Source organism: Taudactylus pleione, unplaced genomic scaffold (assembly GCF_031769625.1).
Source record: "Taudactylus pleione unplaced genomic scaffold, aTauple2 ptg000671l, whole genome shotgun sequence".
In the NCBI taxonomy this organism is placed as follows: domain Eukaryota; kingdom Metazoa; phylum Chordata; class Amphibia; order Anura; family Myobatrachidae; genus Taudactylus; species Taudactylus pleione.
This window is the reverse complement of record NW_028285073.1, coordinates 7,097,329-7,116,267: the sequence shown is the minus strand read 5'-3', so window position 1 is coordinate 7,116,267 and position 18,939 is coordinate 7,097,329. Positions and strand designations below refer to the sequence as shown.

The 18,939-nt window shown below is 47.1% G+C and overlaps 1 protein-coding gene across 1 annotated transcript in view; it reads right to left on the bottom strand.

The window, feature by feature from the left end:
* Nucleotides 1-18,604, bottom strand: part of LRRC38 (leucine rich repeat containing 38) — an 84,234-nt gene extending 65,630 nt beyond the window's left edge. Inside the window, exon 1 of the mRNA XM_088455756.1 lies at nucleotides 17,796-18,604. Within this exon, the coding sequence (XP_088311882.1) occupies nucleotides 17,796-18,531 (736 nt within the window). The 5' untranslated portion in view covers nucleotides 18,532-18,604. The remainder of the gene's footprint in view (nucleotides 1-17,795) is intronic.
* Between the last annotated feature and the right edge of the window lie 335 nt (nucleotides 18,605-18,939).

Genomic DNA, 18,939 nt, shown 5'->3' with positions numbered 1-18,939 from the left:
CTGAACTGTCCTTGTTTTAAATCCGTTATACTGATGAGAATAATTTTTATACAGTCCTATCCTATTATTGCTGTTTGAATACTGTTGAATTTTATTTGCTATAAAACCAGCATAATAAATATTTTATTTTATTTAATACCTCTGAGTAATGTACTATTCATACTGGTGCTCCTCTCCTTGTTTTGTTATTAGTAGGAAGCAGAACCTACTGTGGGAGCTATTGTGTAGAATAGCATTAATGTAATTGGTTGGTGATTCGCACCATATTTTTTATATTCTTCCTACCACCGGCACCTGGAACTGTCTACATCTTGGGTATATGTGGGTATGCTGCTGCAACACTTCTGGGTAGTGTCGGTTAATTTCCACTGGCCTTTCACTATGGAGCATTCTGCATGTGTAGCTGGCAGAGGGTTTCAGCTTGGAGGCACCGCGCTCCAACCGGAACAGCAAAAGAAAGGAATAGCGTTATTCTGGTAGTGACAGGATACAAGCAGATGCAGGCATCTTAAGGCAAGATGTTATTGCTCAAACGTCTTTAAAAAGATGAGTCCCTTATGGAAGGTGCTTGGGATAATACCAGAAGATATACACACATGCAGAGCTCCCAGGACCTAATTTTATACAGTTCTACCACACAAGCCCACCCTGGGTCCCTTAACCCAGCGGTTTTAAACCACGGCACACTACGGTTTTTCAGTGTGCCGCGCCATTGTTAGAGCCGGCAGTCACTGCCATCGATCAGATGAAGTACTGCAGTCAGTGCGGACCGGGCAGCGCTGCTGCTGAGCTCTTCTGGGAAGCTCAGGTGTGTCCTGGTTGTGACTTCTGTAGACGCGGCAGTGTGACATCACAGGTCACGCCCTTCCACTCAGCCAACCAGTCATCCCGTCTGCTCCACCAGCCGGCCCGCCAGCCAGCCCGCCAGCACTCTGCTGTGCTGACAGCTCTGCACTGTTTCAGCCGATGAGGCACAGGTAGGTGCCAAGTCTAAATGTGGGAGCCACGGTGATTGTTGTTTTTTGGGGGGGGGAGCAATGTGTTTTTTTTCTGTAGGGGTGAGCCATTGTTTTTTAGTTTTTCTAATGTACTGTATGTGTGTTTTATCCCTGCAGAGGCCAGTGGCGTAACTATAAATTTTGCTCCCCCCTGCCAAAAAAATTTCTGACGCGCCCCCCCCTATGCAGGGCCCCAGGTAGTGGTCCCCCTATGCAGTGCCCCTTGCATAATGCCCCCAGTAGTAGACCCACTTATATAGTGCCCCCAGTCCTAGTCCCCCCAGTAGTAGTCCCTCCCAGCAGAGCCTCCAGTAGTAGTCCTCCCCCAGCAATGCCCCCAGTAGTAGTCCCCACCAGTAATCCTCACCTATGCAGTGCCCCCAGCAGTAATCCCCACCTATGCAGTGCCCTCAGTTGTGGTCCCACCAGTGCAGTGCCCCTAGTAGTAGCCCCCGCAAGCAATGCCTCCAGTAGTAGTCCCCCCCAGAAATGCCTCCAGTAGTAGTCCCCCCACAGTAACACCCCCAGTAATAGCCCCCCAGTAGTAGTCCCACCCCAGCAGTCGTCCCCGCAGCAGTGCCCCTAGTAGTAATCTCCCTCTATACAGTGTCCCCCAGTAGTGGTCCCACCAGTGTGCAGTGCTCCTAGTAGTTTTCCCAGCAGTGCCCTTAGTAGTAGTCCCCCCCAGCAGTGGCCTTAGTAGTAGTCCCCCCCAGCAGTGCCCTTAGTAGTAGTCCTCCCCCCCAGCACTGCCCTTAGTAGTAGTAGTTCCCCCCAGCAGTACCATTAGTAGTAGTCCTCCCTCCCCAGCACTGCCCTTAGTAGTAGTAGTAGGCCCCCCTAGTGCCCTTAGTGGTAGTAGTCCGTCCTCCCTCCCCCAGCAGTGCCCTTAGTGGTAGTAGTCCCCCCCCTAGTGTCCTTAGCAGTAGTCCGTCCTCCCCCCCAGTGCTCTTAGCAGTAGTCCGTCCTCCCCCCCCAGTGCCCTTAGTAGTAGTCCGTCTTCCCCCCCAGCAGTGCCCTTAGTGGTAGTCCTCCCAGCAGTGCCCCCCGCCCGGCCAGCAACACACGCACACACAAAGAAAATAAAACTCCGCTTACCTTGATCCCCGCTCCGGCATGCTCCTCCGTGCAGCGTCCTCCTGGGCCGGCCTGCTCTGCATGATGGGAGAGACGTCATGACGTCTGTCTCATCACACACTGCAGGAGCCGGAAGCCCGGCTCCCGCAGTGGGCGCAGCAGCCGATGAGAGTCTGACAGACTCTCATCGGCTGCTAAAACAAACACACAGCTGCCGACGCCGGCGGCTGTGTGTTTTTTGCTATAGTAATGTAGTGCGGACGGCACTTATGTGCCGTCCACACTACCGCCCTGCCTGGGTGACTAACAGATGCTAGAGGTCCAGTAGGACCTCTAGCATATGTCTCCTCCTAGGCGGCGGCCATTTTGGGAGGGCTGTTTTCTGCAGATTTCATGCGGACGGCCAGTCCGCATGGAATCTGCAGGCAGCCACCTCGCCCCACAAGCCTCCGCACCCCCAAGCCACCGCGGGGGCTGCGGGGGCTGTAGTTACGCCACTGGCAGAGGCCAATGTACAGTATATGTGTATTATTCCTGTGGAGGCCAATGTAGTGTGCTTTATTCCTGTGGAGGCCAATGGGTGTGTTTTTTTTATGTGCAAGCCAATATGTAAGTTTTTTCATTGGTCGCGCAAGCCACATCGCCGGAAGGTGTGCCTTGGCAGTTTTAAAATCTTGCGCAGTGTGCCTCAAGTTGAAAAAGATTGAAAATCACTGACTTAACCAATCAAGCTAAAGCTGGCCATACACCAGACCAACTTTCCTCCAACCATCCAACTAGTTGGTTGGTTGGAATGGAAATCCGGTAATCAGTCATTTGCTCCCTAACAACGGAAAACACGAAAAAGGTCGTTCAGGAAAGTTGATTAAATCTGTTTAATTTAAACAACTTGTCTGAACAACAGCTGTCGTCCGTTTTCCGGTGTTTGGGAGCAAATTGCTGATTGTCATTTGCTCCCATGCATTACCGGATTTTCATTCCAACCAACCATTTGGATGGTTGGAGGAAAGTTGGTCTGGTGTATGGCCAGCTTTAGTGCATGTGCTGTGCCTGCACGTTGTCCATCCTTACAAACTCCAGGCACTGCTTTCTTAGCTGCACTGGAGACTTTAGAAGTGAGAAGATAGAAGAGAGAAAAAAAGAAGAGATTATAATTATTATTATAATTATTACTAATAATAATAATAATAATAATAACCATTATTTATAGGGTGCCACAAATGGTCCACAGCCGCTTTGATCTAGGTAAGTGCATGCAAGTATTTTTCTATATTATTGATAATAATAATAATAATAATATTTGTATTTTTTATTTTATTAGGATTATGTGCAAAATATTTAAAAATCTAAAAAATTTGTAATGTATATAGGCCCTCATTCAGAGCCACTCGCTAGCGGCAGTACGCTCGTTCCGAGCGATGTTCGCACATCTGCGCATGCGTACGGATCGTTATACGCATGCGCGAACCAGTCAGTGCGGCCGAAATTCATGTGCTCGCAATATAGCGAATGCCTGCTATTTTGAGTGACAGAATGAGGCGTATGTGGGTGGTAACAGGGGAAGGTGCTTGAAAATGGGGAGTGGAGATCCGAACGCAGGCGTGCTTAAAGGTCAAAACGGGCGTTTTAAGGGTGTGCATAATTAATACAGCAGCGTCATTGACCACGTCACTGGGTTATTTTATAGCCAGAACTGCTCGCAAGATTGTGGTAGCAAAAACCAACCACAAGAATAGCGAGCAGTTCATACGCTGGTCGATGTACTCGATTAATCTAATAAATAGCGGACATGACGTATGGTGCGTGCGGCCAGGGGGCGTTTATAACAAATAAACGAGCGTATGTTTTGCTCGCTCATTCAGACTTAGAGGTGTGAACAGACTGCAATTTGCGAACTGATCATTTGAATAGCCACCCCTTGTTTTTGAACGAACGACCGCAAATAGCGAACGGCTCTGAATCAGGCCCATAGTGTTGTTTTTTTAAACTTATTTAAATATACTGTATAAAGTTTATTTCCTTTTTGTTTTGTTTGGTACTTGTTAATTATACGGATGCCACCATACAGTAGCTGCTACGGTAGTTACACTTGAGTTGCTGTTTTGTAATCTTTAGCTGCCTGGCTGTGGTGGTGATGACTGATTCACTGACTTGAGGCCAGCTGCGGGTTATTTGAAAAAAGTGGTTCAAAAGGAAAAGCTACAGTGGCGTCTGCATAATTAACAATTACCAAAAGCAAAGATAGCTTTATTCTGTGGGCAGACTGTTTCAGGTGGATATCCTTGCTGTCTGCTAACAGGTCACACCTTCTCTGGCTGCTGGCGGTATGCAATCGGGAAGCCGACTGCCTAAATACCGGCAGCCGGCATCCCGACTGTCATATCCCGGCAAGGGTGAAATGCCGGGCGTCTAGATGTAGACGCCCGGCATTTTCCCGACGCCGGGAGACCGCGCCCGGCATCCCGATCGTAGTGATGCCGGGCCCCGCGAGCGGACAGCCGCGGGTGGGGAGGGTTAGGTTTAGGGCTCCCGGGGGGGACTTAGGGTTAGGCACCCCCCCGGGAGGGTTAGGCTAGGGGGAGGGAGGGTTAGGGTTAGGCACCCCGGGGGGGGGACTTAGGGTTAGGCACCCCCCCGGGAGACTTAGGTTTAGGCAGCGGGGAAGGGGGTGTTTAGGGTTAGGCACTTAGAGGGGGGATTAGGGTTAGGGGGGGTTAGGGGGGTTAGGTTAGACAATACTTACCTATCCACGATCGGGATTTCCAGCGCTGTCGGGCTTCCGCTGCCGGGATCTCTGCTGATGTCGGGCTGCTGGCGGTATTTCATACCAATTCCCTGCTGGCTACATCCCTTAAGTGGGGCATCGCTATGATGATGGGACCCTCTTATTGTGTTCCCCCAGTAGGCCCTTCATGCCCCACTCCAACACTGCATGTGCCCCTAGTATAAAATTAATACTGTGCTTACCTATGATATACTGGCACATATTTTAGTTTAGTAATACATCCAACATTGTCACACAGTCTGTTCTAATATACCTATTATATGCTGTACACTCTAGAACAGTGCTGTCCAGCTGGTGGCGCTGTTTTGCTTTTTAATTCCATGAGAATTTCAACAGCTAGGGTACATGCTGCTAGTCTCTGCTGTAACCAATCCCTTAGGCCAGTGTCTCCAAAACTGGGTGCAGTGGCAACCTGGGGTGCTGCAGAGCACTTGCAGGGGGGCAGGTTGGTGGTCCAGGACCAAATTCAAATTTTTCTGGTCAATGTGATCGCAAAACCAGTGCTGGTGGCTGCCAATCATAAAATAAGTGGACAAACAGAAGCGCAACCCTGTCCGCCATCACATAAGGATGACAGGTAAGCCCAATTTACTTAATTTCATCTTTTTTCTGAATGTCTCAACAAGACACTTTTGGCCTCTGGTGGCATGGAAAAAATGCTGATGCTTTACTGCATTAGGCGCTGTAAATAAAATACATTAAAAATGATTAACTCTACAACCCACCTGCTCGTATTCTTCCGTCTGACAACTCCCATTACCATTGTTAACTGGAAAGATGATTGGTGAAGAGAAAAGAGTGGTTTTTGGTGTATTTGATCAAGCCCACCTGTTGCACACATGAGTCCCGGCTCCAAGCACTGAGCTGACACCATTGGAAACAGCAGAATTATCTCCATTACAGGTACCAGTCCAGGTTCTCTCATTAGAGACACACACTAAAGCCGCACATCCACTAGGCGACTAGGGAAAGACAATACGATTACAACATCATAATCGTACTGTCTTTCCCCATCCCCTGCAGTGTCTACACCGAACGATTAGTCGTTCAGTGTAGGCAGCCTCCCTCATCCCCGAACATTGTCAATCTGTCGTTACCGGCATATTGACCGGCATGTTCAAGCGATGATTGATGTTGGAATCGACCAGTGGGAGCGCGTATCGCTGGACGTTTCCGACACGATTAATGAGCAATTGCACGATTAAGGTTGTCGTAATCGTGCAATCGCTCATTAATATCGCCTAGTGGATGTGCGGCATAACACTGCCATGCAATGTCTATTGATACCAGGGCAGAAGTACAGTGTTAATCCTGACAGCAGAATGGTCTTTTCTTTCTTCAGTCCTCACCAGCCAGCTGTCCTCTCACCTGCCGTTCACTGTAATCCACACATGGACAGACAAGAAGAGGCAGATGCATACAGAATATCAGCAAGTATGAGCAGATGGATCACTCAATCAGAAACTTTTCCAAAACATGTCTATATGTGGTTACAATATCTAGTGGATTATAATACTTTTCTATGAATACTTACTTTGTGTATGTGTACATTACTTTGGAAAGTGCTATTTAGAAGACGTTATCATATTTATGTACACTTTTTTTTTTCATGCAAAGATCTGGATATAGTTACAATGGGTCATCACCTCTGGTATGATAGGAGATAATTATTATCTACTAGCCAGGATAGCTAGCGTTGCCCGGATTGAAGACTGGACCCTGAAGTACACCTGCAGACTTTATTTGTTTACATTGTCCTAGTCTATAACCCCATTCCATTGATCCTGAAAAGGACCCCACTGTTTGCTAACATGTATGCAAACAGTGGCGTAACTACTGTGGGTGCAAGGGTTGGGTATGAAATCTCGGCTGCCAGGATGCCGCCGGCCAGAATACCGACAGCGGCATCCCGACAGCCAGATTCCAGACACCTATAGAGAACAGCAGTGAGTATTTTTGTAACCCCTACCCTAACCCTCCCTCTCCAGTGCCTAACCCTAATCTCTCCCCCTAGTACCTAAACCTAACCTCCCCCACTCCGCACCCTAATCCTAACACTCCCTCCCCGGGGCTTAACCCATACCCTCCTCCTAGTGCCTAAACCTAACTTCCCCCACTCCACACCCTAATCCTAACACTCCCCCCCGATGCTTAACCCATACCCTCCCCCTAGTGCCTAAACCTAACTTCCCCCACTCTGCACCCTAATCCTAACACTCCCTCCCCGGTGTTTAACCCATACCATTCCCTAGTGCCTAACCCCGCTACCTAACCCTAACCTCCCCCTAACACCCCGATACTTACCTTCGAGATGCCAGCGGTCGGGATACTGGTGCTAGGATCTCGACCTGTCGGGATTTCAGTACCGGTATTCAGACCGTCAGCATTCTGCACGCCAGGATGCCGACTACATCCCAGGTGCAAGGGGTGCGGCTGCTATGGTGCCCGAGCTGCCTCTCTGGACCACCGTTCACCCTGCACCCAGTCACGCACACAAGGTGGGCCGGTCCAGTCAGGGCCGCCTGGGTGACAGCGGTGTTTATTTGGTGCCAGCTGATTACAGTTGTAGCATCATCAGGCAGACAAGGAGAGGCAGCACCGCCAGTCACGAGGAATCAGAGTTCGCGGACCGGCAGGCAATCAGCAGTGGTGGCTCCTGATTGGCTGCCGGTTCGTGAGCTTCAATTGTCTCACGACCTGCACCGGTTTCAAATTGCGCCGGTGCTGTCTGTCCATATCTGCTGCTGCCTGAAGGTGCCCCAGCTGTAATTAGGTGGCCTGGCACCAAATCCACACCTGCTGGCTGGCACAGGGGGAGACGAGAGGCTGCTGGAGGGACACGTGGAGGTGAGTTGCTTGGGGGGCATAATGTATTAGGGGCATTACTGTGTGGCATAATGTTATGATGGCATTTCTGTGTGGCATAATGTGTAAGGCATACAACTATTCTGTTGAATAATGTGTTATATGGGGCACTAGCATAATCTGTAGAGGGAATTACTGTGCAGTATAATGTGTAAGGGGCATTACTGTGTAGTGTAAGGAGCATTACTGAGTGGCATAATGTACTGTATAAGGGGCACTATTACTGTATGGCATAATGTGTATAAGGGGTACTACTGTGTGGCATAACCTGAATGGGCTCTGTGTGGCATAACATGAATGGGCTCTGGGTCTGATTCAGATCCGGTTGCTAAGCTGCGAACGCTCGCTAGGGGCGATAATCGCATATCTGCACATGCATATGCATCAAAGTACACATGCGCGAACCAGTCACTGCGGCCAGGAATCGTGCGCTCGTAGTACACAGTCTGGACGCTACTTTGAGTGACAGCGCTATTTGTGGGTGGTGACAGGGGAAGGTGCTTGTGAACAAGGGAGTGGATTTGTGAATGCAGGTGTGTCTGAGCGTCAAAACGGAGTTTAATGGGTGTGCATAATTAGCAAAGTAGCATCATTGCACACGTCACTTGGTTGTTTTTTTGCCTGAATTGACCGGAGTGCTTGCGGTGGGGTAGGGGCTACCAAGTGCTGCGTGCAGCTCCGATGGGTCTCGATGTTCCCGATTAATCACACACTTCCTGGAGATGGCGTGTGCTAAGAGAGAGAGGTGGGCGGCTTTATACTCCTGCGTACGCTCACTACCGTCGCCCTCTAAGACATACAGGGCGTCCTTAAGCCAGACAGTGCGATCGCTGGATTTGCATACCCGGCCCCTTTTGGCAGTGAGCGAGCGCAACTTAGCGACAGGGTCTGAATCGCCCTCTGTGTGAGTGCGAATGTATGTGATTTTTTATTTACCTCTGGGGGACCCTTTAGGATCTTCATATGTGGCCCACAAAGAGGCATATTCAATTCCAGGCTAAAAGACCCGTACTTTTCGCATGCTGGACTTTTCGCCTACATCGCTGGTTTTCAATGCGGAAAAGTATCGCGCGCATGCCTGCTTTTCCCCATATTCAATTAGAAATCGGCGAAAACGGGACCTTGCGAACTTGTAAATGGCTCAAAATAAGTAGTTCAAAGAAATTTGGGGTACCTGAAAATGGGTGCTAGCATATTTTTAAGTTGCTAAAGTGTAGTTTTAAAAATCGTTAATAATCCATCTGCCACAAGCACCTGCAAACTTAAAAACACCTGGGGCATACTTGGGGACCCCCCTGGAGTCTATTTTGATAGTTTTTATGTTTGTCCCCCAACTTTGTACTTCTTCGCCACCAAAAATGAAAGTACTTTTTTGGGGTGATCTAAAGATTTTTAAAACTTTTTTTTTTTAACGCAGTTTACCTTTGGGGGACTATCCGAAGGGTGCAGGGGGGTACCCGCAGCTTTGCACTCCAAAACCCCAATTCTACACTTTTTTTCGACACCTATTCGAAGGCGAAACTTTTTCGCAGGTCCCATTTCATTGAGTTTCCACACCAGGCGAAAAGTCTTCGGAATTGAATATGGAGGAAACTATTTTTGCAAGGCGAAATGACGTCTCTCGCGATACTTTTCCGCAGAAACTGACTTTTCTCACCTAATTGAATACGGCCAAAAGTTGTACGCCTTTGGGCTGACTAACATATGGTCACTTTAAAAAGGACTAACTCTGGATTTAATATGAACTTGCGTGAAAGTTTGCTCAGACTGTGAGGTTAAAAGGATACTTTTGTAGCTTTCACACATGTTTTGACAGGCTGCCAGTTTCCACTGGAGCTAGCCGCTGAACCTGTGTAATTTTAGAGTGTCCCCATTTTTAGGGGTTGTGTGACAGTGTGTGGCCCTGAGGATTTTCAAACCTAGGCAAAAACCTAATCCTGGTCAAACTACACTACCATGCCAAATTTGGGTAAGCTAGGTCCAAAACTCTGGCCGTGCATAAAGGACAGACAGACACGCTTTCTCGCTTATTATATAGATGTTAGAACTTCCTTTCACCAGAGCATGCTACATATATTCTTGTTCACAGTGAAGGAGTGGGATTATCCTGTTTTGGCTTTGTTTTTCTGACTTGATGTCCCCATTTGATATATAATTGCCACATATTACTCATTAATTTGTCATTACTAGGTACATACATTGTAACCTCTATTGTATTTTACATAATGAAACAATTGTTTAAATCTGAAATACACACTGTATGTACACTAAGGGCTCTATTTACTACAATCCGCATATTGAATGCGGATTGTAGTGTGATATTACCGAGTGAATTCGCATTGCGAATTCAGGCAATATCACAGGGATTTACTATAAATCCCTTGCAGGGACAGAGCTTGTGATAAAGCTCTGTCCCTGTGGATCCCATCCGCACTCTAGTCGCTGTATTTTCGGAAAAAATACCACGCCTAAGAGCCCGCGCATGCGCCCTCCCACCGTCGCTGCTACCCCCCACCGATGCTAAGCCCTGCCCCCCGCGATCGCGGACCCCCGCGATCCCCCCTCCCTTCATTACACTTACCTGCATCCTCCTGGCCTCTGGTGATCTTCTCCGGGGCTTCCCAATCAGGTGATCTCCCATACTGCACTGGGGCCCGATCACCTGATGACCGGGCAGCAGGGCACTATGGGAGACCAGCTGACCAGAGAGGAGCCATCACCGGAGGCCCGATCACCAGTCCCTGGATTCAGGTAAGTAATAAAAAAATTTTTCAATTTTTTTTTTTTACAGCAATCAGCTTGCGGTCTGTTTAGACCACATAGCTGATTACTGGTACCGGCTCCCACCTCTGCTCTCCCCGTTAGAGCAGAGTGGGAGCCCGGTAACCGGGGGAGACCCTGGATAACGCCACCTCCAGGTGGCGTTATTATCACAGGGCTTCCCCCGATATTTTTTTACAATTTATTTTTAGTAACTATGGTCGGATCACATTTCCCATTACAATTATGGGAAATGCGATCTGCTTTACTAAAAATAAGTGATACTTAGGGGTTGGAGTAGAATTTTACTAGTAATAACTACAGGTGAAACTAAAATAATGTGAAAAGGGTGTGAAAACACCCTTTTTCACTTTATTTTAGTAAAAATAATGTTAATAAATAGAGCCCTATGTGCCTGACACTTCCAATACGGATACTTGTATTCTACAATAAATATATCTTAATAGAGTATTAAAGTGCAATTATATTTTTGTCCGGTTGGCATTCCCATGATTAATAGCCAACCCAACATTTTGTGTCTAAATTAATCTATGCTTTAATATAAACTGTTTTGAATTAATAACCAGTTTAGGAGGAGACCTGCTTGGTTATACTTTTGGGAAGGAGTCTTTTCTTCTCCCTCCTATTCGCACAATTTCTTTTATTTTTTTAAATAATATTTTATTACATATCTAATAAAAGTAAATTTTTTTTTAGTTTATCCTAATAAAGCGTGCCCACAAAAAAGAGGTTCTCTTCTTTGTTTTTGCTCTCTTGCAAAAAAAAAAAATATTCTGTTTAGTCAGTGACTGCAGCCCAAGTGGCAAAAAGCAAATAGCTTAATAAATGATGGATAATGTATATAAAACCATAATCAAACAAATGTTTATACAGTATAGCTTACATTTTATTTTCTTACATAGGGGCCTATTCATCAACCGATAAATGGCCCGGTAACCATGCAGAAATGCTAGTATTCCGCATGGACCACCTGATATTCAGCGAACTTCGAAAACTGAAAGTTTTCGGAGTTTGCTGCAGAGAACAAGCGCCATCATCAGACGGGAAGGAGTTCCGGGGGATGCGAAGAAGGATCCGAGGGAACCGCACATCTTTAGCAGACATGTTTATTTTTATTGGATCCAGCTTTCACACAAATAATCATATTATTATAAGGGCTTTTACACACAAGTGTTGACTTGATAGACACAACCTTGTAATATTTTGTCAGTTTTATCCGGGCTTCCTCCCTGCACCATAGTGCACTAAGTGGCATACTTACTTATTATCGGGCTCTAAACGTTATAAGTACAATTTCTTATCACTGATATCCACGGGAATAAGAAATGATTAATCGCTTGCATGCAGGGCCGGATTACAGGCGGGCGGTCGCCCTGGACCCCCACACATTGGAGGCCCCCACACTGTCGCAAACAGTCCGGGTAACTCTGGATCCTCTCTGGCCGACTCCCGGCAGGCAGCAGACAGCACTGCAGTGACAGCACACTCCTTCACTGATAGACAGCGGCTGACGATGGAAGCTCCGCCCCCTCACTGACATGCCGCGATTCGCGGGTGTACTGGCAGGGGGCAGGGTCTAATGTTGTGAAGTGCCTGCTCCCATTAGAAGCCTGCCCTGTACCTGATGCTGTACATAGAGGTAGGGAGTGTGTGTGCGCTCTCCCTTCCACCCCCCACGCCAGAGGGACTTCTGGGTGTTAAACACGGAAGTCCCATCACATAGGATGCTCTTATCAGGAGATCTGTCCTTTACGATATTCTACGAACATGGCGTGGTACTTAGCAGAAGACAGGCGGGGTGTACCACATCGCCGTCACGATGCTTAGTATATCCCGCCCTATGTATCACTCCCTCCCTTCTCTCTGTCTCCCTCCCTGTACCTCCCTCCCTCTTTCTCCCACCCCCTCTCTCTCTCTCTCTCTCTCTCTCTAATCCCCTTTGCCACTAGCAGTGTACTAGATCATGTCCGCTATGCTGCCGGGAGTCTGTTCCCAGCAGTGCTGCGGCCTTGAAGTAGCATGCTGCGACCTTGCCGGTCAGTGGAGAGTCCGGAGACAAGGTAAGGGGCATAGTAGTTGTTGTGTGGGGCTGTAGTAATTTTATTGATGGGGCCTCCACAACTTAGTTGCCCCGGGGACCCCATAAGCCTTAATCTGGCCCTGCCCGCATGGACTGTTAATCACCCGCAGGGACAGCGACTTCGAATGTGATAATTTCACCTCTCTTTTTTCGCAACTGGGGACGTTCTGAGCATGCGAGGAGGCCATTGCCAGGGAGGGTTACTTAGGGACCCTCTCCCGGAAATTTTCCAAGCTTGGTAAATTGGACAGCTTTGTGGCCCCCATAGAAACCTATTTGGCTGCTGTCATACATTCAGGGGATCCTTAATATTTGTGGATACCCAAAATATTAATTGGTAAATATGTCCCTAAGTATTTATTATTGAGTGCTCCTATTGAATTTCCATTATATTGTACAGTGTTAAAGACGAAAGCTCATGAATGCTGTAGGCGAGATTAAAATTTATGCAAAGTGAATGCTTGTCAAACAAACACACGTGAGTAGGTCCTTACATTGGTTTTGGAGCTCCAGCATTCCAACATACATACATCCGAACACATAGGCAAGTGAAATGAATGTAAAATAGGCCCCGTCCTTGACCCGCACAAACCTAGATCAGCCCAAACCATACTTGGCTACTAAACCAGAATGGCCAATTGGCTCCCGAAAATCGCTCACGACCACCTGGAAAAGTGGGCAAGTGTCCCGGCCGGTCGCAACCCCCTACGGATACCCCCGCATCCCCATGCACACACCCCTCATCGTGGCCCTGCCCCCTACTTCACAATGCTGGTAATCTCGGCATTGTGAAGAGGGGGCGGGGACACAATGACGCGGTCGCACCCTGCTCCGTCCCCAATGCTGCATCATCTCCCTGTCACGCCCCCCTTATGCCACGCCACCACCCCCCCTCCAGTAGAAGCCTGGCTACCCCCTCAAGGGGGGAGGGGGCTGAATGTTGGAAAGTATGACCCAATCCTTGCCCAAGCTGTCCAAAATCGCCTACTTTTTGGCACCATTTTTTAATTTCAACAAAATCAGGACAGTTGGGAAGTTGTGAAATATGGCTCCAGTGTCCAAGGACTTTTACTAATCTTTGTTATCGTGCGTTATACACAATTTCATCAATACATATAATTTCCGTATTAGCAACGCATAAGTAACAAACATCTACATGCTGTGGCTATAATAAGTCAGACTGAGCCAGCTAATATTGTGCCGCATTAAAATGTAAATAATTAATAATGAATGCGCTGTAAATGTCTAAAATATATGATTGGTTTCTATGATACTCTGTAGTTGTAATAATGAATAAAATAAAATATTGTATTTTATAGTATACACTGCACTTCTGCAAATAACTACGGCCGTTTGGGTAAGGAATAAAGAAAGGTGCCATTACAATTGCCACCTTAGGCAGAAGTCTACATTTAGGTTTAGTGGTGAATTTGATATTAAATATGAATTTAATGTATATAAACTACCCTCAGAGACTGAATGCTCACAATACTATCAGTCGAAAATTAATAACATTGTTATTTTACCCGAAATTAAATATTTACTACCACTGCAATTAATAAATACTTATTTTTATTTACCACTACAGTGATTAGAAACATATTAGATATACCTACTGAGTATATGTTATTACACTTCAACTGCTATTTGGTTTATTTAACTAAATCGATTAGCAGGAGCGTAGCTAGACCTATGGGGTCTCCATATCTAGCTATGCCCCCACCTCACCTCCTGAGCCCAGCGCTCCATCTGCCCTAACTGATGCGGGAGGAGGCGTGGCCATGGTATGGGGTTGTCCTAGCAGGCTCAGCACATACCCAACCGAACCACGATACGGTGGACGTCATATCGTGCGGTCGTTTGACAACGCACGATCTCTTGAACGACCGCACCATATGTCGTTCACCAGCCGCATCAAAAACCATGGGGTTGTTCAATTGACAGATTGAGCAGCATGTAGGTTTGTTCTGTCGATGTGATGAATGACCCCGTGACAGACATGCATGGTCGTTCATAGTGGGTACGCACTTGCTGATGTGGACGATATGCCTGCCCGATCCACCTGTGAAATCATCTAGTGTGTATTCGCCATAAGAAGCAGTTAGCAGGATCATAGGTGCCCGCGGTCCGGACTACATACGGCAATCACTCCCACACACTTGCTGCACCCAGCCAGCAGCACCCCGTGTAGCCCCTCCCACTTGTAGCCCACGCCCATACTAATACATAGTTGAAGAAGTAACCACGTACTTGCCTACTCTCCCTGGACTGCCGGGAGGCTCTCCAAAATCGTGACCCTGCAATAGTAGGCGAGTCCGCCAAAATAGCGGCCGCCCCCCCACGATTGCCGCAAAGTGGGCGGTGCAGGGGTGCGATGATGCGATTTGTGTCATTGTAGCCCCACCCCCTGCTTTATAATGCTGATAATAATATATAAACTGCCCCCACAAGCCCTGTTGCACCAACCTGGCAGCCCTCTCCCGAAGGGGGCTGGCCAAATTTCGGTAAGTATGAGTAACCAGGAGTAGGAGGTCACCACTGTGATTGCTGTGACCACTTCTCTCATTGTAATGACTCCTGAGGTGGGCTGGGTGCGGTGCCCCCATAGCAACCACACCCACGGTAGTTACGCCCCTGCTGGATGGTCTTTCTATAATACTGTGTAATAATGACCTGCCATATTGTTATACTATAACATTTTACTTTTTTTTTAAATCCGGATCCTATGAGCATAGAATACTGGAAAATGATATACAGTACACTAACAATGCCCCATGTACAGCGCAGATAAATAAAAGATAATAAAATGAATATCAGCATAACTGTAGCCTCTTTTTTATGCCTGTTTAGAGACCCTTGATGAACTACATTTACAGGCTGAAAGGGGTGACCTGACTGAATGTTCTCTCAGGCAGGGAGGAGAGGGGGCTTCTCTCATTCACGGTGAATAAAGAAACCTTATTTACAAATGCTCTTTCTTTGTATACTAATTCCCCACAGAGGACTAGTCCTGGGTACTAGACCCTGTGAGCCTGGTCTGAGGGGTGTTCAATCCTGATCTTTCTCACACATAATTCTATGCGCTCTCAACTTAGGTAATAACTTCCTACCTTATTACATTGCGGTTGCTGGGCTGTTATGTGGAATCACCTCTATTGACCAATAACCGCAGTCACCACAGTTAGAGCTGAATAGCTTCTAATCACCACAACTGTTGTGTGAATGTTTCTAATCACCACAATTCTTCATACCGTCTCTCCTCTCCCATCCCAGAGCTCAGTTTCAAGCTTTTAAGTGGTTAGGGATCTGAATGCTTTTGTCAGTTTAATTACTGTCTGCAGCACCATGGCTAATTGTGTGATTTCAAAATGACTCATTAACATAGATTGTGACCCATTCTGTCCACTTTTAGGGGCCTGTTCATCATCGGAGGAAATATAAGTAATCATCTCGCTGCGAGGGATGCTTAAGTATCCAACTCGCATCGGGGGAAACGTGACACCGGAGCAATTCATCATTGCTCCGGAACTGGGACAGCTGCTCCGAAAATCAGCTGTCTCCGCCGGTTAGTATCGCAGCTACAGAAGCAGCTGCGTTACCTCCTCCCCGTCGTCCCGGCCTACGCATACATGACCCGAGGTCACGCATGCACACAGCCGTCGGGGAGGTAGTAAGGAGGCGGCGGAGGGATCCGCTCGGATCCCTCTTCGCATCCCGGAACTCCTTCCCATAGGAAGGAGCGGGTATCCGAGAACACACGCCGTCTGAAGATGGCGCTTGTTCTCGGAAGCAAACTCCGAAAACTTTTCGGAATATCAGGGGTCCTTTTGAAGAATAGGCCCCTTAGTCACATTGGAATATGTACCCACCAGACTACCAGTGCACTTGTAGGGGCAGATCTATGAAAAACTTCGGCCAGCCCCTAAGGATTAAGAATCCTTATTGTCATACATCACGGCACTAAGGTTACTTTATTTGATAAGGCCTGTCCCGGCGATCAGTAAGATGTAAAGTGATTTCATACGTGATCACTTTACTTCCCGGTTGGCAGCGCGAACAGATTTCAGCCCATCAGAGAGGGATCGCAAGATCCCTTTCCGGCAGGGTCGGCACACTGAAAGTAACGTGCTAATGCCATTTGAAGATGCCCTGCAGTGCTATGCTTTGCGGATCTTGTTACATACCTTCTCCATAAAAACTATGGGGATGGCTGATGCGAGGACTGGCGACAATATTTTCGATATCTCCTGCTTTCTATCTTGGTGAAGTTAAGGGATACTTATTAAACAGCCAGTTTCTGTATATTTTAAGGACATATAATAATAACAACTTGATAAATGGGCTCTATAATAAAGTGTCCTACACATACTTACCTACTCTCCCGGAACGTCCAGGAGACTCACAAATTTCTGCAAGATCTCCCGGCAAAGTACAGTAGACCAGCCCTTCGGAAGTGGGGGATCCTGGAGAAATGCTGTAGCCAGAGCCAATATTGCTTCTTTAACAATCTTTTTAGGGTAAATTCTGTACAACTAATTAAGGTTATGTCTTCCCTTGGTGCTTTCTACCAGTCAGGGACTGCATTGGAAGACGCAGTTCCATTGGCACCAGTGGACATGTACCATTGGACATTGTGAACCACAAGGTTGTTTTAATGTCCGATGGTGCGGCTCATGTCCGCTCGATTGTGTGACTATTTGCCTACCGCAGCGAATTTCAGTTGCAGCCGGTGAGCGTCTCGGTAGACAGTCCATCGGCTGCGGCATTAGCATAAATTTGCAATCGCGGCTTCGGTCCACTTCTGAATCACAGCCAAAGTTCTTAAACACCTGGCGTTTAGCAGCACTTGAGTAATGGACAGAGAATTCGGTGAACATGGGAATCCATTGTCTAAGCATGGGGCAGGAGTATGGGGCCAGCTCAATGTGGTGACTGTATGATTAACTAGTACTAATTTGTTATTTCTCCTTTTCTGGCAGATTAATGAGACCAGTGGTTGGTAGCCTACACATGCATAGTGACACAACATCTTCAGGCATTTTAACCATTTCACTTCCGACAATACACTCAGCACATATTACAATAGCGAAGGGTTAAGTGATGGTATTTTCTAGTAAAAATTAAACAGAAAATGTGATTTCATCAAACGAATTAACTCAAACCTGTATTGATATCATTGATACATAGCAAGACTATTTTCCTCACCCACCTTTCTGTAGTTTTTTTGAATTTTCACCAATCCAAAAAAAGAGGTTGGCAAACTCACAGTCACATATCCACGGGTTTCCCTCCAGGCGTACAGTCCGAAGGGATGGCAGCGATTCCAGGGCACTCACACTCAAACTTTGTAAGTTATTGTCATTCAATTCCAGCACTTGGAGGGCCTCCAAGTTTTCAAAGGCATCTTCGTGCACCTCAGACAGATTGTTGTTCCCCAGGCTTAACTTTATCAGCTTCTCGGCTGATTTAAAAATCCCGGCATCAAGCTGCGTCAGGTTGTTGTAACTTAAATCCAGGAACACCAGTCTGCTGGAGCTGCTGAAGGTGCCCTCTTCCAGAGCGGTCAACGAGTTGTTCCGAAGATCCAGATAGACCAGATCGGCGTAAAACAAGAACAGATCCCCGGGGATGGAATGTATGTGGTTGTTGGCTGCCAGGAGTTTCCGTATATCCAATGGGAATAGGTTCGGGAGGCTTGGAAGTCCTTGGTCCCTGCAGTCTATTGTGTGGTAGTCCAAACAGATACAAACCGAAGGGCAAAGAAGACCTAGAGGTAAAATGAGCAAACAGCAGAAGCAAAAGAGTGAAATGTAGCAAAGGAAGCATGGCAACATGGTAAAGGATTTAAAGCAGAGAGTGGTACTAGGAGAGAGACATTGTGCATAGCTGAGCAGCAATGCCCGGTACTTGTGTGTGAGTGTATCCCAGAGATCACATAACATCATAGATCAGATAGCAGCAGACTTGGGGGAGGGGAAACAAACGGGGAATGTTCTGTGCATGGAAAATACATCTCCACTATTGTCAAAATGCAGCCTCTGTCTGTGCTTCGCTGTTGACCAGATCTGGCTGTTCCTTACATCTTGTTGCTGCTGCCATTGTTAGGGAATAGTAGAATAAAAATCAGATATCCCAGTCCTGCTGTGACCCTACACGGCTGCATGCTAGAGACAGGTCTGCATATATGTGCATCATATGATCACTTGCATCAACATTCAGGGAAACATTACAGGAGTGGGAAAAAAAAAATGCAGGGCTTTAAAATGCTGAGCTGAACCGCTGAAGCACTGACACATCGTATGATTGGAGACTAATGGTGCATACACACGGTCAGATTTCTTGGTCAATTTAAA